The sequence below is a fragment of the Trachurus japonicus genome, chromosome 21, assembly GCF_045865225.1.
Source record: "Trachurus japonicus isolate A0001 chromosome 21, Traja_1.0".
NCBI classification, from domain to species: Eukaryota; Metazoa; Chordata; class Actinopteri; order Carangiformes; family Carangidae; genus Trachurus; species Trachurus japonicus.
In genome coordinates this window covers 16638323-16662826 of record NC_140927.1, presented here as the reverse complement: position 1 = coordinate 16662826, position 24504 = coordinate 16638323, and the positions used below count along the sequence as shown (strand labels likewise).

Below are 24504 nucleotides of genomic sequence, written 5' to 3'. Positions count from 1 at the left end.
TAGTCTTCTCTAACATAACCAAATGAACAATTTATTTATATATTCAATACACTATTGCTCCAATGTATATGCAGCTCTAATGGCCCCTGTGGGAAAGTGGAGTGAAGATCAGCTGCTGTTTACATCTATGGAAAAACACATGATGTTTACAGATGAATGTGCATTGCAGAGACTGTCACACAATGATTGTGCCAGGCAGACATGCACAGGCTACACAGCACAAGGCAGCTTCCAGTAGTGCGTGCAGACAGTGCAATTAGACTGTTAATACACCAAATTGCCTCCAGCATAATGTCATGATAGGCTACTTGTGAACTGCTGCTCATTAAGACCAATTCTCTTTGAATTTGGCTCCGGCCGCAGAGAACATGCGCAGTGCGCGGCGTGCTGCCTTCAGTCAGTGGAGCAGCTGTCCAGGGTTTGGAATTCCAACATGGCAGAGGCTGTGGTCAGTCTTCCCCTCACTAACTTGGATTGGTTTCAAACCACGAGCAGCAGCCGCGCTTAACCCGTCAGCGAGCCGTTCATCTGCGCACTCACCGGATCGATGCTACGGTGAAACCCTGACGCTCGCCCCCTGTCACCTACACAGGTAAGTCTCGTCCTGTCTGCCGGTGATGTTACCAATTAAAAACGGAAACGGAGCAGCTCTGTATACGCGCAAACGCTCGCTCGCTCGCTCGCAGGCTCTGAGGAGACTGTGTCGCGCATCACAGTGAACTGCAGCGCAGACTGTGGCCGCTCATCCTGCGTGTTTTCTATTCTTTATTTCATCCGTATCAAAGTGTCGTCTCCATTTACCACTGCTCTGCGCTATAACCGTGCAGTTTCGGGATTAGACAGCCAGGCAGTGCAATGTAGTGTTCTCACCCTCGGCGCGTTGAGGAGAGTGCTGCATATGCACTACTGCAACCAGTCTCTGCAATAACTTTCCCCACAACCAGAAGTTTTTTTTTTTTTCTTGTCTTGTCTTTTTTTCTTTTTCTTTTTTTTTTGCATGTCAGCCTGAATAGAAGTTGCAGCGATATCCGCAGGCGGGAGGTTAATAGATGGGTTGTCATTGCGCTCTTAGTGGGACAACTGCTGGCAAGTAATCTATTTTAAAAGTAAAGGGAGGAGGTGGAGGAGAGAGTGAGGGAGAGAGAGAGAGGGAGAGAGAGAGAGAGGGAGGGGGTGGTGGTGGTGGGGGGCATCACGCTGGTTTAGCCTCTTCCTCTAATGGGCGGCATGAAGAATGTGTGTTTTATGTCATCTAGTCTCTCACATGCTTCCTATTCCCTTGTTTCAACTCGCGCAAGAAGTGACAGGCTCCGGCCGAGGCGGTGTGGCGTTCGCGTCTTCGTTGCAAAGCGTGTTGCTTTTTTTTTTTCTTTTCTTTTTGGTTGCTCCTTTTTGTGCTTTTGTGTCTTCTTTTTCTCTTCAAACCTATTTTATTCGTGCGTGCGTTTGCGACCTTAAAAAAAAATGAATACCTGAGGAAAGACCAAGGGACCGTGCGTGTTTTTTAAGTTGTGAAATCCGATAGCTGAGGAAAAAAACGTGCCTGTAATGAGAAGCAACCTTTGGAATTCCTCCTCGTGAAAATTCCGATTCTACTGTTTTCCCTCTCCTCTTGTTTTTAGGCTTGAAGACATGATCACTAGCACCAGTTTTTATGGTATGTCCATTTTGTGATTATCTTTACCATTATTTGTGATATGACTGTTATATTTCATATTTGTCACATAGAGGCTGTTTTTGCAGTGTTGTTGTTTTATTTCCTTTGTGTATGCATGCCTTAAATATCAAAAGTTTATTTAATTCAACAATGTAATGAGCACAGTGCAGAGATGTGGAGGTGTGGAAATCATCTTGGTTCAAAGCACCTTGGTTTGGTTTGGGTCCTTATTCTTAATGTGCAGGTTAACTTTTTCTCTCTCTCTTTCTCTTTCTCTCCCTTTCATGGCGCTGCTTTCATATATCTGCATGCATTATAACTTGGACATATGAATATTTTGTCCAATTAGACAGTGTTAGTGTGGATTTATCCAGAGGGGCTGCAAATTTTCATGGAGATACAATTTTAAACTCACTCATTTTTAAACAGTTTGCGTGTGTGTGTGTGTGTGTGTGTGTGTGTGTGTGTGTGTGTGTGTGTGTGTGTGTGTGTGTGTGTGTGTGTGTGTGTGTGTGTGTGTGTGTGTGTAATCTGCTGTTATGCAAAAGAAAAAACAAGTCACCCAAAATGTAAAATTTGTCTTAAAGATATTGACAGAAAATATTCTTATGGCAGCTTTAAAGATGTGACTTATTTTAAATTGATGACAGGACTTTCACTCAGGATCTCATAAATGAAGTTTTTTTTTTAAAATTAAATTATTACCACTTTTGATTGTATGTAAAGTGGATAGAACATAAACATTTAGTATCTTGGCTTTATCACAAATGTCTTTTCAGCAGTAAATCTGAATAAGAAAGATGACTGGAAAGTAAATGGCAAAACAAGAACGCTTTAATTATAACTATGTCAACAATATAATTATTGTTAATGTTCCTCTGTCAGACCTTGTATGATGTTTAAAGAAACACATGTAAGCTTTAAGTCTTATTTAGAAAGCTGCCATGTGATTTTTTTATTTACTTGTCACACTGTAACAAGTCAATGGTGAAGCTTTGAACAAATATCTTCACAAATTAGTGAGCAGAGACAGCGTCACAAATTTATTACTCACGTTCCAGTGGAAATGATGTGTGACAAGCCAGTAAATGGATCTGAGCATGGACACAAAGTCAGGAGAAGTAACAAGTTGTGTTCTCTCTTTTTTTTCTCCAAACACTTTGTCCTAAGTGAACCTTTTCCACTTCCATAGAACAATTTACTTAATTGTGTGCACACATTTCATTTGCATGTTTTGCTTTGAGAGGAAATTAACATCATCAGCAGTGAGCTGAAGTATGTTTTTATTCCTCTTCAGAAAAATAACAGCATTGCAGCATCTGTCACTCAGTGAGGGAGAAAAAAAATGTACATCACTACCACATTCATTATGTTGGAGTGTTTGGTTGTAATGTGTTTTTGTAAAGTGGGTATTAAATTTGTTGGTCAGATTTAGATGTTTTTCATATTTAGAGCCCCCCTCCCAACACACACACACACACGCACACCCCACCATCCCCATGCATGTGTGATGAGTATTGTTATTACAAAATAATTTAGATTTTAGTTGCTTAGATATGACACTGAACAGAATGGCAAATAGCTTATTTTATAAAATATATTTCTATATCTGTAGTCACAAACAGCTTGCTTACACTCCAGCTCTTAGACAGCTTGTGTTATCTCTTTAAATGTACCATTTTATATTTGGAGCTACATCACTTAAAGCGTGAACTTCTCAAAACCACGCTTATGCATGTACAGTATGTCCCTGCTGCCGTATGTTCCCACCTAATTCTAGTCAAAGTTGTGGAGAAACAGGATATGTATCTTGATAAATTACAATGCATCTGCACAGATTTAAAAAAAAAAAAAAAAATCGTACAATTCTCAAACCTTTTCTTTGCTTTTATCTTAACTACTGTATCCTTATTATTAAATACTACCTGCAGATATTTATCAGTTCAAGCCCTTGGAAAGGTTCCATGTCTGAACTCCTGCAGTGAGTTAGGTGCTTCTTGCAGGTCCTTACTTAACCCCGGACCCCTCTGGTGTGCATGGGACGAATTTGACACCTCTGTTTATTTCTGATAGGACAGCACTTATGATAGCAATCTAAGCTGTTTGCTTGACATGAATCTCTGAGCTGAATTCGATGACAGATGTTGACCCTCGTGTTTCCATCACCCTCTTAACACAGTGATACACATGTTCACACTAAGAGTGACTGTAAATAACAAGAAGTTGCATAAAGTAAAGTACATCCTGCACTTATTTCACAGTAAGATAAGCATATAGAAATGTACTTGTTGTAGGCCACTTAGTTACGTCATATTGACAGATGGAGTGCAGACAGTGGTCTTTCCAGGATGTAGTTAGTGCAGTTATATGCTGTCAGATTGATTAAAAAAAAACAAACAAGAAATTTTGAATTTTGTTAATCTTTTTATTTCCTCTTTGCAAATGCTGCTGTAGAAACTCATATTTATATGTGCACATACATGAAAATAGATTTAGAATAGATTCAGTGTGTGTTTCATTGTTTTTTTCTACAATTTGTGTCCATTTTATGATATTTTATGTTCCCAATTCTTTCTTTCTTTTTGTCACTAAATCAAGGCCACTGGTTTAGGCTTAGCTAATCTGTCACTCAGCCTTGTGTCTGCATGAAGTCATTTAGCTGCTCTAAATGTTCTGTCCATATTCTGTGGCATGTAACACTATCAGTGATCACTAAAATTGACAGCATCACTTAAACCATTAATACAAGGGAAGTGGTGAACGGCAGGACTGACACTTTATACACGTCCACTAATGATGACAATTAAAGGCAGCTCCTGCGTTCCTCAAGCTGAGTCTGTGTAAACACCCCCTGGGATGTCTGCAGGGCTGTTGTAAATTGATGAAATGTTCATCTGTACAGAGGGATCCATTTGTCAGTAACTCTAAGAAATCCCATTCAGCCTCCTGACTATATTGTACGAGATCAGTGCAGGATTGACGCCTTTAAGCAAATATGTCAAGTGGTGTCTTTGTTGTTTTTCATATAGAAAGCGAGGGAGTCCCCAATGGAGTCAGACTCCAGCGGAAAAAAAGGGACAAAAAATTCTCCAATCTCTCTTCTAAGTATTGCATGTGTGCCTCCCTCTCTCCCCTCTTTCTCCATCTGCCCCCCGCCCACCCACCCACCCTCTCTCTCTCTCTCTCTCCCCCTTGTATCCACATCTCTGTCGTTTCCCTCATGGCAGCTTTGCTATGTTATCTTTGTGTGTTTCTCTCTGCACTGACAATTCTTGCAGTGATCTAAGTTGGACTGCATTAGAAAGTGGAGGCAGCTGTCTGTTGCTATACTGAGGGACGTGTTTGCTCTACTGCAAAGATGAAGGACCATGAATCCTTGACATCCTCCCTTTCTCTCCCCTCCTCCTCCTCCTCTTCCTACCATCTCATTTAGACACAGCGACTGTCTGCTCAGACTGTTTTTTTTCTCTGAGTGACAGCATATGGCATAGACATTTTCTAAAATGCATGTGCCTACCACTGGCTGCTTGTACTTACCCTTCATATGTCTCCTAGCTACAGGCCTGCCATGTTATTTTTTCTTCTAATTCAGACAAAATACTTACAGTTTAATTTAGTTGAACATATTTCAGTGGATAAAGCAACAGAGGCTGTGTGTTGAGCTGCCAGGCAGACATTTAGTCTCACTGTTCCACTGCCTGCAATTCAAATCATTCTTTAGTTTTATTGTGCATAGTGTTTTTATTTTATTTTCCAAGGCTATATTTTGTAATCGTGTGAGCATATTGTATGTAGATAGACGTACATGCATTTTTGTGCTTTTATTTTTTGCAGAAGCAGCTTCCTGTTTCTAATTAGTTTTTTTCCCCTTTTGAAAAGGAATCTAATCTTTCCCATATATATGCTACAGTATGCTGTTATTATGATCCATACCATAACGCACAATGTGCTTATAGAATTTAGGGGTCACTAAATGACAGATAATAATAGAAACACTGTCATACCTCGTGTAATATTGCCGGTTTATTCAGGCCATAAGTGCCAGGCACATTATTTATACAGAGTATAGCATTTGTTGACTTAAACTCCTTGTTCTCTTCATTTCCAACACATTGAAACAGTGGCTTTGTTTCATCTCCTTCACATGAAGTGTCTCTGCACTCGTAAGGAGACAAGGCAGCTCCGAGCCTGTTGGGGATTGGCTAGAATAGACAATCCCCAGGTGTACTAAACTAGGTTTAGCACTAAGGCTTTTAATCTGGACTTGTAGGAGATTCATGTGCATTCATAGATTTGCCTCTGTAATTATCATACCCCCAGTGGCAGCCAAAGAGATGTTTGCCTAAATCACTGATGTCCTCATTACACTGTTTACATTTTAATTAGACATGCTAAATTCTGGATTTTTTTTTAGTGGCCAGGAAGATAGGAGGTTTTCTTGTCTTCATCCCAGCAGAGACATACTATGCCTAGAGTGTTGTCTGGCTGTTGAAGTTGAAGTCTCGTCTTGTTAATATAGCCTTCCTTACCTCCCCTTGAAATGATTTATTGTGCAGTATTTCATGGCTGAGAATATAATCGGTACATTGCCTTACGAAGGGGATCTGAATAGAGCGGCAGTTGACAGCTAGACAACATAATGAACATGTTGTTCGTCCACAGCAAATCATACAACATTACATGCTTATGACTAAATCTGCTTCCATATATTTAAACTAAGTCTTTGGCCAGATTATTTACTGCTGCTCTTAGGCAGTGCATATCTAACGTTCAAGGACTATAACAAAATCTACAATTCCATGACTTTTGAAAATGGCTGGCACTTTGAGCCGTCATTGTGTGCCTGAGTGCTGTTGCTTATCATTGAATAACCTTGGTGAAGACAGGTGTTTTTTTCTGTCCTTCTTCCAAGGTTTTTTTTATTATTGCGTGCTGTTGGTGTGTTTCGTATTGTGCGAGAGCAGCAAGCCTTTCACAAGAGGATAAGAGAGAAAACTGTATTTGCTGTTTTGAAATTCCTCTTGTGTTCCCACAAAATAGCATCTGACTAATCTGGTAATCGAGGCCGCCATTCTAGGTGGACTGAAAACCCATGCTACTGGAGGCTTTCTCTGTTTCATTATGGGTTTAGTCTAAGTAATATATTTGAAATGTCTGTTTTTCTCCTCTAATTTGTCATGATGCTGACTTGACCCGATCAGTTTAATGCCTTAATTATGATAAAACAGAAAGACTGTTATCCAACTGCTGTGATACAAAAATGAAGCTTCCCCTAGATTTAATAAGAGGTTAAATATATAACTGTAAGAAAGAGTAACGGTTTATTGCCGTTTTATTTTGCCATTGTAGTAATGACAGTATAACAGTGTTATAATTCATGTATTGAAATACATGCTCAAATTAACTTTGATATTCTAATTCAAGAGCACGCATAGATTTGCTTTGAATATAAAAGTTCATCTTTTGACTGTTTTTCATCCTCCCATTCATCACATCCCGTCCTAATTGCCTCAAATTGATATTTGAGGCAATTAGCTAAAACGATGATCAGACGAGATGTGAGCTATCAGTGGCTTTCGCAAAGTTCTCAGCGCTTCATTCATCCTTGGTGGCGTCGGGGTGGCTGACAGGTTGGCACTGTGCCAGGTGCTGGCGGAGGGAGCCTTGAGTGCCAGGACGAGGAGAGGATGGGTTGAGGTTTGCCTGATGGTGTTGGAGAGGAGGGGGGGGGGCGAGGGGGTGAGAATGAACAGAGGGAAGGAGGGGGGAGGGAAGGGGGGGGGGGGGGGTGAGTACACGCTGCCATGGAGGTTCAAGGTGTCAGGCTGCGGCAAGGCAGTGGGTGTCTGCAGTGACACGGTGATGTGGCCACAGCAGCCTGAGCAGGAGGGAGGCAGGACGACTGTATATTTGGGGAGAGGCAGTGTTGTGTTAGCCAGCTGCATAAACCACAAATAGCCTTTGTTTACCTCAAGGTGTGTGTGAGCAATGAGGGTGAACATGTGACTGATTAGCTGCATAATTACATATGAATTAATAAGAAAATATTAGTCTTTTGATGAATGACAGTACAAAGCATGTCTTTTTATATATATATATATATATAAAACTTGCTATAAAACATTCTTTCTCTTTTTTTTTCATTCATCCTGAGTCTTGGTTGCATGATGTAAGTGAATAGTTACTGGAAGTCTTGGCCGGCGTGTGGCCTATTTGACAATCCCTCTTCGAGTCTACACGGAATTAGATTAATTTAAGTCAGAAAAAATAAGTGTAAAGAAATGAGCACTCAAGAGTTCAGCATCATCATGGAGCTTTATGAGGGCTGACACTTCTTTTGTGTTCATTATCAGGAATTCACCTCAGGGAGTCGTGTTGACTTTGCGTGGTCTGAAATAGCTGCTAGAGTGGACTGCCCCGCTCACTCGCTCACTTGCACTCTAAGTATCTCGGGAGGGAAGGTGGAAATACCGAAACGAAAGGTTTTTTGTTGTGCGTTTGCGTTGCCAAGGATGTTGTGTCCAATAAACAAAAGTTGATGACCTGTTTAAACAGGTACGACTCCACTGTGCAATCTACAGCAGTATTATATCCGCATGGCGCCAAACAATTTCAAGTTTTTGTTTGAGTCAGTTTGCCCACAGATGATTTCATTGTTATATTTTTACGCTCCTGATTTAAAGGAAAATGTGTTAATATGTCATTGTTGGCATTAATAGGCTTGCACACAGTTTATAGCAGCACCTCTATACAGTGCAGAACAATAGTAGATTCATTTACTCAGAGCGTGATGTTTCTGCAGTCCAAACCCTGACTGCATCGCCTCTCCCACATCTTTAAATGGATCCCATGAGTCTTCGGCTCTGTTGTTTCCATTATTCATTTCAAAACTTCCATGTAGCATGGAGAGGCTAGAGGGGTGAAAAATAATTTTGTGTCTGGAAAAAAAAATGATGTAGAGCAAAGTCACTGCTTTATGCAAAGTGTGCCATGCCTTGGGAGCATGTGAGCTGGCGTACTGTAGGAGTGAGGAGTGAGCGTTTGGGCAAAGGATGGACTGTGTGTGTGTGTGTGTGTGTGTGTGTGTGTGTTGCTGTCTGTGTGTGTCTGTATGTTCCTGTCAGTCTGTCAATAGGCCTAATGTGGCTCCCTAGAGGTACCTGGGGGAGACCCATCTAGCACCCAGTCAGCCTGTGCTGGCGTCCAAGTAGTGACAACGGGTTCCCACAGAGAGAGGAAGTGTCATAGTATGTATGTAAACTAGTGACAGATGACTGGAGACATGTGGCCTGTAGACACTGGGCCTGAAAGTAAAGCAGTTTTGCCTGTTCGGCCTCCTTTCATTCTTCCCACTTGAGACTTCAGAGAGGGAGCATCAGGCTCCACAACAGCATGGAATACATTGACAAGTCAAAGATGTGAATAAAAAGGATGCAAATCATTTGGCATGAAAAGACACAGGCTATGCGCAAAGGTTTTGTTTGCCTTTGAAAGGCCGTAGCAAAAGGAGTGAGGAGTTTTTTAGTGTGCAGAGCTTCAGGCAGCTTTTCTAGGCCACAGGTCATGTGGGTCAGTGTTACACTCCCTGCAGCCTCACTTCAACCTTCGGTCTGGAAATAGAACATGCAACGTCACCCAGCCAGGAGGGAGGTAGATTCCAGACCTCAGTGGCCACGGGCTGCACATGTGGAATCTGCTCATGTAGTTGACCCCAAGTGTTTGAAACTCAGAATGCTCCCAGTAGGATATTGTTATTTCATGCATACCCAAATGAGCGAGGCTGTACGAATTGCCTTGTACAAAGTGGACTAGTGTACTTAGACTGTTCGATGTCGGCCGTTCAGAATTCATCAAGGGAACTCGCACTAGCCGGGGGCAGATTTGCTAACAGTATGCACATAACCTGTAAGAGAGGCAAAAACTGTGGAGTAGATTTTTTTTATGGCATATTCCAGCCAACAGGCTATTTGCCTACTTTCCTCTTTTAAGCACTCAATACATAGACAGGCACATAGACATTCAACCAGTGTACAGTAAGCCTTTCATAAGGATTTCATCATAGACTATGAGGTCCCTAAGCCCACTGCTGTTGTTTGCCTTATATCAATCTCATATCAAATGTGAAAAAAGTATTATGTTTTCTTGACTGAAATTCTAAATTGTGCTAACTGTGTTGAATTTGGACAATTTAATAAGGAAACATTTCTCAGTATTTGAATATTACAAAATGTGACCTGAATGGTAGCACCACCATTGTTCTAGCGGCTGTTTCCGCATCTCAGTTTTCGTACTATATTGGCCATAAAACAAAGGTAAAAGGGGGTTCGCTGAAAGAAAGGCAGGCACAGTGACTCATAAAAACAATAAAGCATAACAAGAACACACACAAAAAAGAAGAATGGCATTAGTACACCTCATTTAGGCAGATATTACTTGGAAAACTTATAAGGGGTCAATAGCTGGGTAGGGTGCAATGAAAGGTCACCAATCAGAGCTAAATGCAAACTTACAATCAGAGGGACGCAATATAACCTCAGATGCAGATTTTACCATCAGGGGGAAAAAAAACTATTATATTGATTTATTTGTTTGCTTTGTTTTTGCAATTGATAGTTCTTTTGTTTTTTGTGAGATGTGGGAGTGAGGAGTACAGTCACCTCCTGACAACAGAGCTTGAAACAGACTTTTGTTGCACCATGTGATCCACCTCTAATTCAGATACCTTGGTGGTGCCAAAGCATTGAAGAGTTGATCGGTATTTTACAATTACAGCTGGAGTACAGTATGTGTGTGCGCAGTTGGGTATGCTTTGACAATGTGCGCTTTGGTTGTGAGGGAAAGCTGTATGTCCCAGCGATGCCTCGTGGTCCTGCTTTCTATCCAGGGAAATAAAATCTATCAGCACTGATGAGTTCATGCTCCATCGAATATATCCGTGCCAAACTGCTTATTGTGAGCTCCAATAGTGCTATTGTGCTATTCTCTAGTTCATGTGGTGCAAAGAGCCAATTCACATTTGAGCAATGGGTGACCTCAGGTTGTGTATATTGATGAGTGGGATTTGTTTCTTAATAGAATTGTGTCTAATTAATTAGCTTTTAATTGGTTGAACTCTGAGCATGCAAATGCAGCACAATATAGAACAATCATTACTTTAAACGGCATAAACAAGCTGCATATTGGGGTCGACATAATGAAAGGTGGGATGTGTTTTGCGTCTATTTATGTGTGTTATTTGTTATTTGTGAGGCAAGCAAGTAAGTAAAACTCATGCACACCTTTTTTTTAATTCTTTGTGGAGCAGAAATTTACATCTTTCCTCCAAACTGAACCCAGGATTGGATTCATGACAGCCGGAAAAGGAGCTAGTTGAACAAAAGGAAAATAGAAATATTAGAAATGCCTATCAATTTCTATTAATTATCTCATTTATTTTTCACAATTGCTTTGTGCCACAGATTAACCTTTTTTTCTTCCCTTCATTTCATAATCTATTAATGAATGCTCTCGAATAATTTTCATGGCACAGTAATTCTTGCTTTCTTGCCTAATTTCTGTCAAAGTAGTGAACTCTTTGAAGGCTGCCACGCTCTCATCCACCTGCCTCACACTGCGCTTAAGTTGCTTTCAATAGATGCTGACAGTTCTCATTCATTTCTGCCATTTATACAAATTACACTTCTGAGATGATGACAGTGTTGCTGGGTTACAGTCTTGATATAGATAAATGTCAGTTTAAGTTGGAGTCATTTATGCATTCATACAGAGAGAAATTATAATTCATAGTTTTGCTATTTTGTTAGGTCTAAATTTACAATAATTAGTATGGACCAACTCTCCTGCTTTTGATTGGCTGATTTAGAAAAGCCATGGAGCCGCAGAGTACACTATAGCGTTTGACCATGTTACTGCGTTGACCCTGTTACCATGTTTCACTTTGTGTTTTTGAAGTTTACAAGTTTTCTGCTACATTGTTGAGAGGATGAATGTCCTTGAATTCCATAGTTTAAGTGGGCATTATCATAACATAGACACAGCCACACAGTAAAAACTATGTAAACATCATTTCATTATTATGGTATGAAAACTATTATTATATAAAACGTATATGTTTATACACATTTGCTTTTCAATAATTTTTCATCAAGGCCGAATGATTTCACATTATCTAAATCATACTACATTATGGATCCACACCATCCCATAATAATCATTAGGGTCAGGAACATACAATTAGGGTTTATCACTTTTGACAAGACGTAACATTTTCTTGTGCTTTTACTGTTTCTCAGAGACGCATAAAACCGAAAGAAAAACAATGAAAGCTCATAGATGGTTCATGTAACAGTCAAGTGATTGTTTACTGTGCAGAGGCTTCTTACAGAAATGACATCAACCACTAATGCACAAGCCGTAAAAAAAAAAAAAATAGAATAAAAAAATCCATTGCACATCTGAGCTGCTGGTTTGACAAGATGCGCTGCACTCATCAAAGACACACACACAGATTCACTTGGTTTATCTGTACATCAGCCAACAGGTGTTGTGTTTCTGCATATGATCTCATATAACTGTATATATATGGACATAAGTGTAGCTCTAGGGCTTTCTTTGATTTATGAAATACTTACATACACATATGATCACTGAGTGCTGCCAGGATGAACGCTGACTTCACACTGCTGAATGCATTTAGAGTTCACAGCTCTTTTTTTCATGGTATCATTTCTCTCCATTCAGGAAAAGGCATAATAATAAAAAGATCCAATATATTAAGATAGTCTATCTTATCTTGTGGCATTTGTATTTTTAACTCAATCATACTCATCACATTTTGTTGCGATAACATGTTGGAATTAGAAATATAATCTCAGCAGGTAGAGGATACCTTCATATGACATCCTCATCCCACCACTTAAAGGCTGCTTCAGGGAAAATGTAGAGCTGTAACACAATTCAGACTTGTTATAATTTTTGGCAAACGTTTATACAGCAATAATTTTGTTACATACATAATAAGATAAACTGAATTCCTTGGAAAAACCAGACATGCTTTTAAAAGCGGATGCTGTAATTCAGCTCCATGCTACTGTACTGACCATGCCACCTTAGCTCTCAGAAGCCACTGTTTGCCAGTGGGCGAACCAATCTTCTAGACAGCTCTTTCCTTGTAAAAGTTCCCCTTTATGGCTTCACTACTTCACTTCAGTAACTTTATTACAGTATAGCTGAGAGATTTCTATTTCATATTGACCTAAGATTGCTTCAGTTGTCTCATTTCACCTTTTGTCTGGCCTGTGTTGGAGAAGTGACCTTCTTTGAGACTTGCAGTCGATACCACAGAATGCTTCAGAATGCTTCAACGAAAAGCTAGCAGCAGTCACAGGCAGACATCCTTTTCTTTTCACTCGGGTATTTTCAATTAAAGTTCAATTTAAACTTTTAATCACTTTAATGTGCAGGTAACAATAAATAAAACCTCAGACGGCCCAGGGTTTCTTTGTGTAAGCAAAACAATTTTTTCTTTTGAACACCACAAGTGCATTTGCATTCATTTCTGCAGGAAAGCAGGGGAATGATTTTAAGAAAATCAAAACAAACCAGGTGTTATCTTCACTCAGTGAAAGAGGATGTGCTAGCTGTGTTGTGTTATTTGTGATATTTCTGCCAAAGAGGAAAAAGAATCTCAAATACTCTTTTCAGACTCTTAATATGAAAATACTTTTTACTCCATATATTTCTGTTTAGCACCTGTAGAAAGAGTAGATGTGCTTCTTGATTATGCAGCAGTTGGCAGTTTGTTAGCTGTAGTTTAAAGTTTAGAGACTTGCTAAAGCTACAGGATGATGATGGAGATGTTTGACAAAAAACAAACCATTTTCATTTTCAGCCTGATTTGTGCCTCGATCCCACTGTGAACAATGAGCTTTCTTTACAGTGTGATTTCCTTCCAGGTTAACACAGCTGTAAAGTCTAAGTGTGTAGTAATCACAGTTGTGGATCGGACCAGTGAACAAGATAATCCTTTAATTTCCAATGGGGCTTGGCCTGTTGCTTTGTAAATCAGATGACTTGTTGCTGGCACCACTACAGCAATAGTCACAATGTGATAAAAATCCAACAAAAACATTCATTTTACTTTTTTTCCTCCACCACCAATAGCATGTTCCTATTTGATTGGCGTTTTCCTCCCCAGGACTTTGGGGATTGAAGATGTTAGTGAGTAGCTTTTAGTCAATGAGCCTTCATGTTGCAAGGTCACAACCTGCCTCGACTTCTCTTTTGAGGTGTGTAAGTGATCCCTTGAGAGACAAGTTCATAGAGGCTCAAGAAATCGCTGCCTCGACTGTACATGTGCTCTACGGTTAAACAAGTTTCACCAAGTGCTTGAGTTCAACTACTGAGTTCTTTTAACTAACAGCCCATTTGAGTATTCATCAGTATTATGCACTACAGAGCACCACATAGCCTGCCTCCTATAATTGCCTTAGTTTTATCCAGTGTACAAGTTCTACTTGTGTGTTTGAGTGCTGTTCGTTTAGCATGTGTGTGGATTTGGCTATACTTATTGTAGTAATGGAAGACGTAGCCTCAGGGGCCTCTTGGCCTGAAGAGTCATGGTTTAATGAGCATCACTGAGACAGAGAAATGACAGCTCAGAGAATCTCTCAACCTCACGATTTACGGTATTACAGGGAAAAATGAGAAATACATGTTCCCCTCTAGCCAATATAGTTTACCATTAGCTCAGACCAAAGACCCAGAGGACTTGAGAATATCCAGGATATGCAGCAAATAATGTATTATGCTGTAAAATTGAAGTTTTCAAAATCTGTGCCTATTCAGTAAGAATCAGTGGAGTTAAGTGAGTGAGTTTACTGAATAGCATATGGTGTCATATTTATGACCTAAAACAAGGAATATACTAATGCGTTTATTCTGTTACATTGAGGATGTGGTTGTCATGCAAGAAATGATCTTGTTGTTTTCAAATAGAAAAAAAACAGCCACACATGCAAAAAACCCAATCCCATTAATTTCCACTGAAGCTGTAACTATTTAACTACACAAAGCTGATTTTAAAAAACAGGATTGCATTTTTATTTGTTGAGGACTATTCAGCTGCCATTTGCAGCTTCATCACATTAAAGGGACAACGAGGAGTCTTGGAAAAGCGAAGTGTTTTTCACACTACATTTATGAGCCTCCGCACGCACCGTAGAATTCTTCGACCGGCGCAAGACAGACTCATGTTTTCATTCATCAATAATTAAAGTCAGAGGTTCAAAGAGGTTCAGTTACCGCCGTAGTTCCGACCATAAACGGCGATTTGGCTGCGTTATTCTCATGAGCGTCCGCGAAACCGAAAGTACTGGAAGGAAACGCTGGTCGGCTCGACCAGCATTTCCACCACCACTAATAATAACAAAATAACGATAGAGACAAAACGATATATATTTATCGAAAATGGAGCCATTAACAAGTGTGGGTAGCGTAGATTCATCCACATTAACGTGAGACTTTTTTTATAACCAAATAGAAACTCCTCGTTGTCCCTTTAAAGGAATATGTCAGCTTCAGCTTCCTCCTCAATCATCCTCATCCTCATCCTCAACCATGGTCCCCACTGCCCAGTACTTTATTTTTTTTCAATCATAATTTGAATAGCAAAACATTTACACAGAGACTCTCCAACAGTCATAGGTTTTATAAAAACCTCTTTTAAAGACAGATCCAAAGTGGGCATTTGTACAGGAAAATGATGACATGACTTCTGAGTGGGAGCATTTACATCTTCTCATCACATTTCAGATGAATTATTCAAATCATCAACAGCTCTGTGCCAGAAAAGATTTTTTATTCTGTTACAAACTCTTTCAGTTACTGTGAGAATAATGTGCTGCTCTGTAAACCAACAGTTTTGGGGAGTTTTTAGACTAACCCCCCCCCCCCTTACCACCATCTTAAGTTTAACACAAACACAAGACACAATTTAAGCTGCAAGAGTGCATTTACTGCAGCTGCAGATAAAACAGGTATTATATAATGAGGATTCAAATTTCTATTCAGGAGGTAAAGCCTTTATGCCAGTCGGCCTCTATCCTGCCACCATGATATACAGTATATTTGCAGCTTCAGAGAAGGCTGGTGGACTTTAATACTTTTTTCAATATCATTAAACTGGCAAACTGATTTCTTTCAGTCAGCTATAGAACTGCAGAACAACTGCAAAGACCACCTGTCTCAATTCTGTATGATAATATCTGGACACTTTTAATACTAGTCCAATTAAACCCACTGTCTGGTTGCTCTGAAGTCGTCAAAACAATTATCAATTTTATATTATTAGTAGTTATTGTGTTAAATGTCTTTATGACTTGTGATCAACTGCTACTGTATCTTTGTTGTGCGTTTTTTAACATCTTGTTTTTTGCCCCTGGGTTGTATGTATATGTGAAACTGTATTTTAATTTAACTCATAACTTCAAGTAGAAGAGTAGGAGAACTGAGGAGTGTCGTCTCCATTTTGGTCAAACGTTTGTAAAGACCACACTGGGCAGAGTTTGTGGGTAGGAAGCCGGAGACGTATGACGTAGCTGCACTGGCTACAGTGATTGGTCAGAGCTCTTGTAGAAAGAGGCGGGAACTTGGCAGATAACCTGTAATGTATTTCCCTTCCCCTGAAGGGTCTGGCAGGTGAACAAAAAAAATAAATCTGTAAAGATGCACAATGCTTTCAGTGACTACATCAGACTCTTGACTACCTGTCAAGATGTGTCAGAATATCTGCACTCACAAGTTGTACAACCTACAGGTTTCAGGCCAGAACATGTACCGAGAGTGTCTTGCTGCGGTAAAACCACAGATCCCAACTTCTACTGCACGGCAACATCACAATTAAAATCACTGTGTGCTTCTTCTGCTCTTCTGCCGGATGGTATGTATGGTATGGTACGCTTATTAGCTACTGAGCCAAAATGTGAGGTGAATGGTGCACAGCCTGGCAGGTTGAGCCTGTGAGACAGCACTAAGGGAAAAACCTCAGAAACGACAGATTGCCACACACATTTGCAGATCTCAGGCATGGCTGGAGTATAGCAAAGGTCACAGGCAAAAACACTGACAATTGAGAGGCATACACAAAGTGGAAGTGAAAAAAATTGCATGTCCAGCTCTTGAAGCTACATGCTCTACTACTAGTTTCACTCATAATGAAAACACATGCTATGTTTTTTGTGCATAGATATATTTTCAAATCATAGAGATTTTCGCACACATTAACAGCTCCTTTTACACATTTAAAGATACTCGCACACCTTCACAAATCCGATTACACAGATATTTAGAAACAGAGATACAGTTTCACAACATCTCCCCACACATAGTATTAGCAAATACCCTTATATTATTATATACACACGCGAGACACACGTGCCCCAAACGCATCTGAGTTTTCACTCAAGACTTCATCATATTTTATCCAATGCTTCTATAGTTTTATAATTATACTTTATACAAGTTCTTGTCACTCAGTTTTATATGAATTATTCTGCTTAGAAATATTTTTCCAGACGCGTTTGCAAGATGAGAACTGCTCAGTTGCACTGAACTGCAGAATCTAGCTCCCTCTGCATTATTGTTATTACAAAGAGACGTTCTGTCATGGGAAGCTGTCTGCCTGACTGGCAGGTTAACTACAGTAAACACAGTGTAAGTGTGAGCTTGTACAGTCATTTTCCACTCTTTATATTCGGATTAGTATAGAATCCACTGGGACTGTGGACTTTGATAGTGTGGAGACATGAGGTAATTTGCTGCCATGGTTGGTCAGAATGGGAAATGTATGGGCAGTAGCCCTGGAAAAGACAGTGACTGAGGAAGGCATATCTTTTCTAAATGAGGGGTTAAATGGCACCCTGCCGTCTAAAGATTGGAATTACTGCCACATGGAGCTCTAAATTGAGTTTAAATAGTCTTAACTTGATATGTGAGATGAATGAGACTCCGTAGCCATACCGATTACCATTTCACATTGTATTAGGATGTTTTGCTCCACCCCTACTTAGAATATCTCCAGTGAATTTGAATATGAATATGAGCTTGTTTTTATTTATAAACATAATTACTGTCTGTCTGCAATATTTGCACGCTTGTCAAGTAGAGTGGTCTGTGTGCGCAGAATAAAAGCAAAAGCTCACATAATTATGTTTACGTCCGGCGATGAAAATCCCAGGGTTGTAATGATCAGTAATTATAAATACTTTTCAGCATGTCTACTGCCTCAGCTGGGACCATTGTGTGGAGTGAAGTGCAGAGTTTGTGCAGCTTAATTATGACATTGTACATGACTAAATGTACCAGTCTGCTTTGGCTTTGCAAAACACTTCCAGTGCATAATCACGCTCAAGTCTGACTTTAAAGAGCTCATTACAGTTAGTTTTCTAAAGAGTGGCTTATTAAACACAGTTACCTAATAGGCATCTTTGGTGGTGCAAATTGGTAAAAATGGTAATGAGTCTGATTAGGCCACGTTTCAATTACGACAGCTTTCACTCCCCCCCCCCTTCTCCCTCAACCCTCTCACCTTCCCCTCCCCCAAACCAAAAAAAAAGGAGGAAGGAACGTCCAGCTCTATGCTTGGGAATCATCCTGGAAGGCATTTTGCTCTCTCTCCCTCTCTCTCTCTCTCTCTCTCCCCCTTACACACGCACATACACAGAAAAAGGAAAAGAAAACTGCTCTGCCACCTCTGTGCTTCCTTTCAGCAGCACAGTAATGAATAGAGAATTGTGCAAGCGGCGGTCCAATTTACGCACTGGGAAATTGGATGGACAGAATGGAGGCCCACTCTTGTTTGCTTAAAAACGGCCTAGGCTACCAGATTAATAGTTCCCAAAAAGGTCAGCATCTCTGTTTCATCGATGATGATCACTGAACCAGAAATTAAACACCATAGCGCGGTATAACACCATGGCGTCACATGTCAAACGCATCGCAGCTCCACCTGGTCTTCTCTTCTTTTAATGAGTGTGAGGTTGTAGATTGAATGAAAAAATATATGACATGATTCGTCACTTTTAATGACAGCGATGATCCCATAGACTTTTTGTGCAGGATCTCACATTTAACAGTGGAATGGTGCAGATTGGAGATGCACATTTTGGACTAAAAAAACAAACAAATTTTCTTATGATGATCGTCTTAAATTTACCATAGAGGATTATACAGACCTATGAATGGACAAACAACAGAGGAGTCTAACAAAGGCCTTATTTGTTGGTGGCTGATGTGAGGAATTCAAGCTTGAGCCCCAAGGCTATCTGAAAACATTCCACTAATAGAGCGCTCTGTAATTGTACCATTTCACAGAAAGACAAAGGAACCTATGGATGTTGTATTTGAATTTCTATGCAGGTGGAATAAAGGACAGTGTTTTATTGTAAAACCCAAAAGATCATTATGCTAATGTGCCACATGGATGCATTTACTATCAACCCTGTAACCTTTGTTAAAACCAAACTATTTTAAGTCTGATGTTCCAAATAGTCTGTGTTCTTTAACTTCTTAAGAGAAATCTGGTTGATGTACTAAATCATTTAATCCCTAAACACAGCAACAAAAAAAATGTTGATTGATTATGTTATTACTACTGTAAGTAAAACCATTTTGTTTTTGTTAATTTACTGTGGTTCAAAATTCATTTAATCCCTGCACTTCTCTATGGCAGTAAATGCTGTATGAATAGAAATCCTCACACAGAAAGAGTATGGTCTTTCTCAGACCATACTCGCCAGTTTTTAGCAGTGTACTGTATGTAGATAATCATCTTGAATGGGTTCTATTGTATGAAATACCTAGTGCTCAGAAATCTCAAGTACACTTTGCAAGTAGCACTTCTTTGATTGTCCAAAGTGGCACATTGTTCAGAGAGGATTAACAGTAATAGAGGAATCTCACTCAATAAGCTGTGTGCAATTTTGTTATTGACAAAATGTGCCTTGAGTGTTAATGAACTCTACTCAATGATTTTACAAAAACCATTATCCGGATACCTGCACTGCAATGTCAGTAAATGCTGTGAATACCTGACAGACAATGCACTGCTAGTCTCTGTTGCCCAAATAGAGTTTGTTTGTTTTAAAGATCAGATTTTTTCCCCATGGATAATGTGGAAAATTGTCATATTCAACAGTAAGTGAAGAGGTATTTTAATGTAACAGGGGTGGATGGGCGGGGAGTTTAAGGCTCTCCTGGAAAAATCATTTTCCACTTAAAACCTCTGCTTTTGCATTGCACCCACCTACACACCTAAGAAAACAGCTGCTGACCTAGAACATAGTGGGTGACTAATACTTGTGAATGTGGAGCATTAGTCAGTGAGACTTAGCTTTGATATTTTCAAGAATGTCAACTCCTACATTTTCTTCTTCCAGATTTCAAATTAAAAAAGGTTTTCATTTACATGAAAGATGTAACTCTAAACGCAGTTGCCGACATTGTACTGTGATAATAGGATTTTTTTACTGGGATAATAGGACTGTTTTCATGCTTTGTTTTCTGTAGGTTAATGAGCCTTTCTCCTCCAGCACAGTATGGCTACCATATTTGTCTGCCCTGGCTTTTTGCCTCAAAGCTTTTTTTCCCTTTTTCTTAATCATTAGCTTGGATAGTTGACAACCATGTGAGCCATAGCATAGATCTCTTTGACTAAAACCATGTAAATTAACACAATTAGTGCAGCATCATCCTGCTAATTAGCTCCTGGTGTCTGGTGCAGCGGGTGGGGAAGTAGCTGGGAGGGAGTCTGAGGGGAATCTGCTCCAGCTCTAGACCGTCACTGTTTGTTGCCTAAATCTTGTGATCTGGACCCAACCTACTGAAAAAAATGAAATTTAAAGTATAGCAGTGCTTAGCAAAGGCAAGGACCATCATAACAGCCAGGGAAGGCTCAGTTTAATACATCTGCTCTCATATCATCTTGTAGCTTTTGGTGAGATTAGTGTAGATGTAAGATGTGTGACGCTCCACACACTATCTCTGATTGTTTTGAGCCATAATCTCTCTAATAGTCTACATTCTTTGGGGGTATAGTACATCCTCTGATAATCCCAAACAGAGCAAAAGACGACAGCGTGTATAAAAACTTTTATTTGCAGATTGACTTTAGGATTTCACTCGATTATTTATGTCATTCACACCCTTGAGGCCATATAGAGAGGCTGCAGCGAAAAAGACAAGTGAAGCATGCTTTTTTCCCTCCTCCCTCACTCTGTGGACTAGGAAGCAGTAGGCAGACTGGATGTGGATGTAATTCATGCTGGGCTGTGGGGTTTGTGTGATGAAAGCAACAGAGCGCTGCCAAGGAAGATTGCTTTGCTGCTCTCCTCCAAGCAGATTTGAAACTGTCTCAGAATGCCTCAGATGAGAGTTGGATTATAGACTGACCCGCAATGTCGGTGTCATTCTGCTCTGTGTTGGGTGGATTATACCGCGCTAACCAGGTGTTAGATCCCACATCCACATCCTGACCATGATGTGTGTTCAGTTAGTGTTGTCTGTCTGTCTTTTAGGAGATATGCAGACATTATGGTACAATTTGTATTTAAATGTTTTCTGTTTTCTTCTTCCTTTTTCTTTATAATTTCCTTTCTTTTCTTTCTTCAATGAGAAAAAAATAAGAAATTATTGCATAATGGTTCATTTATCTGCATTTGAATTATTAACCATGTAATCACTATAAAATTAAAAAATATTACATTATATGTTTGTATGTATGTGTGTGTATTTGAATGATTATGAGCTATTTGTTTATGCTTGTTTTGACAAATTTCTCCCTTATGCGGTATATCTAGGTCTAAAGATGCAGTGGACCCCAGAGCACACACAATGGGCAGAGCAACACTTTGACATCTCATCCACTACCCGCTCGCCAGCACACAAAGTAGAAGCCTACCGGGGGCACTTACAGCGAACGTACCAGTATGCGTGGGCAAACGATGACATCTCTGCACTGACTGCCTCCAATCTGTTAAAGAAATATGCAGAGAAGTACTCTGGGATCCTAGAGGGCCCAAATGAAAGGGCCCTGCTGTGTTCCTACTCTGATAGCACCACTGGACTCATGAATGGACGAAAGTCAGAGAATGAGTCCTGGCAGGAGGGGATTTACCCAATGAACTGTGCTCCAGATGTTATATCTGTGAGCAAAGCTGGAATGACAGCTGCCCTACCCCCTACAGATGTGTCGGCTAGCATAGGCAGCTCCCCGGGGGTGGCCAGCAGCTTGTCTGAGCCTAGCTTTTCCAGCAGTAACTGTGGGAGCCACACAGCCACTACTCTCCACACGGGCCTCCCCTCTCAGGAATATACTGCCAGCTACAACGCCTCCTACCTACATTCTAGCTACAGTAGCCAGAATACCCCAGCCCTCCCCTCCCCACACCCATCTCCTTTGCACAGTGCTGGACTCTTACAACCGCCACCCCCACCGCCTCCCCCTGCCTTAGTGCCAAGCTACAACACCGGGTCTCCAAACCTTCCCAACTACAATTATCCTCCAACAGGGTATCCTTCTCAGACTGCTGTTGGCCCCGGTTATAGCCCAGGGGGAGCACCCCCTCCTTCTGCTTATCTGCCGTCTGGTATTGCAGCTCCTACACCAATCCCTCCCTCCACACTGCCCGGCTACACCTACCAGTCCCATAATCATACACCAATTGCACCAACACCTTTGAATGGCAGCACATCCAACTCATTAAAACGAAAAGCTTTCTACATGAGTGGACATGGAGATATGGACTCTAGCTATGGTAATTTCAACTACACCCAACAGCGCTCCTCACAGAGCCCGATGTACAGAATAACAGACAGCGGCGTCTCAGACTCGAACAGGGGCAATGGATTCGAGAGAAATGCTGAGGCTTCGTCCTTAGCATTTAAGCCAACCAAACAGCCAATGTCTTCTGATCAGCAAAGAAAATTTAGCATGCACTCCGGCAGAGCACTAACTCCTCCATCCTATGGATCAACCAAAAGCTCTGTGGGTGATCTCAGAACTGAGCCCTTCAGCAAGTTTGGATCTCCCATCATGAATGAGCAGACTGAAGAGCACAGACAGCACCTCTCCCACTCCCTAACAGGGCCCGACCTTGGTACGGCTACCTCGTCCATCCATGCTGCGGAGGAGCAACTGAAGAACAGTGATTCCAACTTGGTAGAGATGGTGACCACAGAAATCCTTCAGCAGGGCCCTCCAGTGGACTGGAGTGACATTGCAGGTCTGGAGATGGCCAAAGCAGCCATTAAAGAGGAGATACTATGGCCCATTTTACGGCCAGACATGTTTAGTGGACTTGCCACATTACCTCGAAGCCTCCTTTTGTTTGGACCTCAGGGAACTGGTAGAACACTACTGGCCCGCTGCATGGCCAGCCAACTGGGGGCAGCCTTCTTGCGACTAAGCAGTTCAAGTCTGGTTACCAAGTGGCTGGGGGAGGGTGACAAGATCATCCAGGCTTCTTTCCTGGTGGCCAGGTGTCGCCAGCCGACAGTGGTGTTCATCAGTGAAGTGGACCTGCTGTTGTCGGCCCAGCTCAGCGAGGAGAGCCCAGTGAATCGCCTCAAGGCTGAGCTCCTCATGCAGCTTGACAGTATTCTGACCTCTGCTGAGGACCATGTCCTCGTGGTCTGCTCCACCAATAAGCCTGAAGAGATCCCAGAGTCCCTACGGAGGTACTTTACCAAGCGACTGCTCATCCCCTTGCCTGATGGGACAGCACGACACCAGATAATCAGCCAACTGCTCTCGCAGAACAACTACTGTCTCAGTGACAAAGAGATGTCGCTGCTGGTTCAGAGGACAGAGGGTTTTTCTGGACTAGATGTGGCCCAGCTGTGTCAAGAGGCTGTAGTAGGTCCTCTTCATGGCATTCCTGGTACTGACTTGTCGAGTATCCATCCTAGCCAGATGAGACCGGTCTCCTACCAAGACTTTGACAATGTGTTCTGCAAATTTCAGCCTAGCATATCACAAAAAGAACTTGACATGTACACCGAGTGGAATAAAATGTTTGGTTGTAGTCAATGAACCAGAGCCATCAAACACAATTTCTTCAAACTCATTAAGTACAAATATGATTTGGCCCTCCAGTGAACAAGAAATCTAACAAACAATGGCAACACAGCTAAGGGATTGTTCTTGTAAGACAGAAGACAGTCTAACATCACACATTAATTAAATGATTTCATAGCTGAATCCATGTATTCACAAAAGCTCAAACAACTTGTAGAAGATGCCCCCTCTTTTTGTATACTTGTTACTGTCTATATATATTATTCTGCTGATCCTGAGATTTAGTTGCTATCAAGTGCCTGAGGTGGTGCTGTTTAAGTTTTTTAAGTTTAAGTTTGTCTTTTGTTATTTTGCCTCATAATCTTCATTGGTGACATGTGCTAATATATATATAAAAAAGAAGCTTTACAATGAGACAAAAAAAACTTGCTTTTCCATTTGAACAGTGTTCTACAGCTGTGTTGGGTTTGTGGTCTCTGTGAACAGTTGTGGTTAATTTGCAGTAAATTGAATTTATTGGCATATTTTCAGTTGTGCTCCATTACCTTACACATTTTTATGTATGTGTAATTCATTTAATTACAATAACACTGATGCTGAACTTGCTTGCTGGAATTACGTAATTTGTTTTCTGGCAAACTGAAGGTCAATTTGGTCGGCTTTACTAGCTACTCCACTATCAATGAAATTACAAAAAAAAAACAAATAACATTTACAATGGGATTTCAATTTAAACAATAAATTACTATGTAATTGCTGTTAAAATATTGTTACA

The 24504-nt window shown here is 40.6% G+C and overlaps 1 protein-coding gene across 2 annotated transcripts; it reads left to right on the top strand.

The window, feature by feature from the left end:
- Positions 1–248: 248 nt before the first annotated feature.
- Positions 249–23950, top strand: fign (fidgetin). 2 transcript variants are annotated; one of them, XM_085765361.1, is made up of 3 exons: positions 249–592; positions 1623–1657; positions 21511–23950. In XM_085765361.1, the coding sequence occupies exons 1-3, from the start codon at positions 369–371 to the stop codon at positions 23742–23744; spliced, it is 2493 nt and encodes an 830-aa protein (XP_085621487.1). In that variant the 5' UTR covers positions 249–368; the 3' UTR covers positions 23745–23950. The 2 variants fall into 2 exon arrangements, with proteins under 2 accessions (XP_085621487.1, XP_085621488.1); XM_085765362.1 differs by lacking the exon at positions 1623–1657 and having other exon boundaries at positions 396–592.
- Positions 23951–24504: the final 554 nt, after the last annotated feature.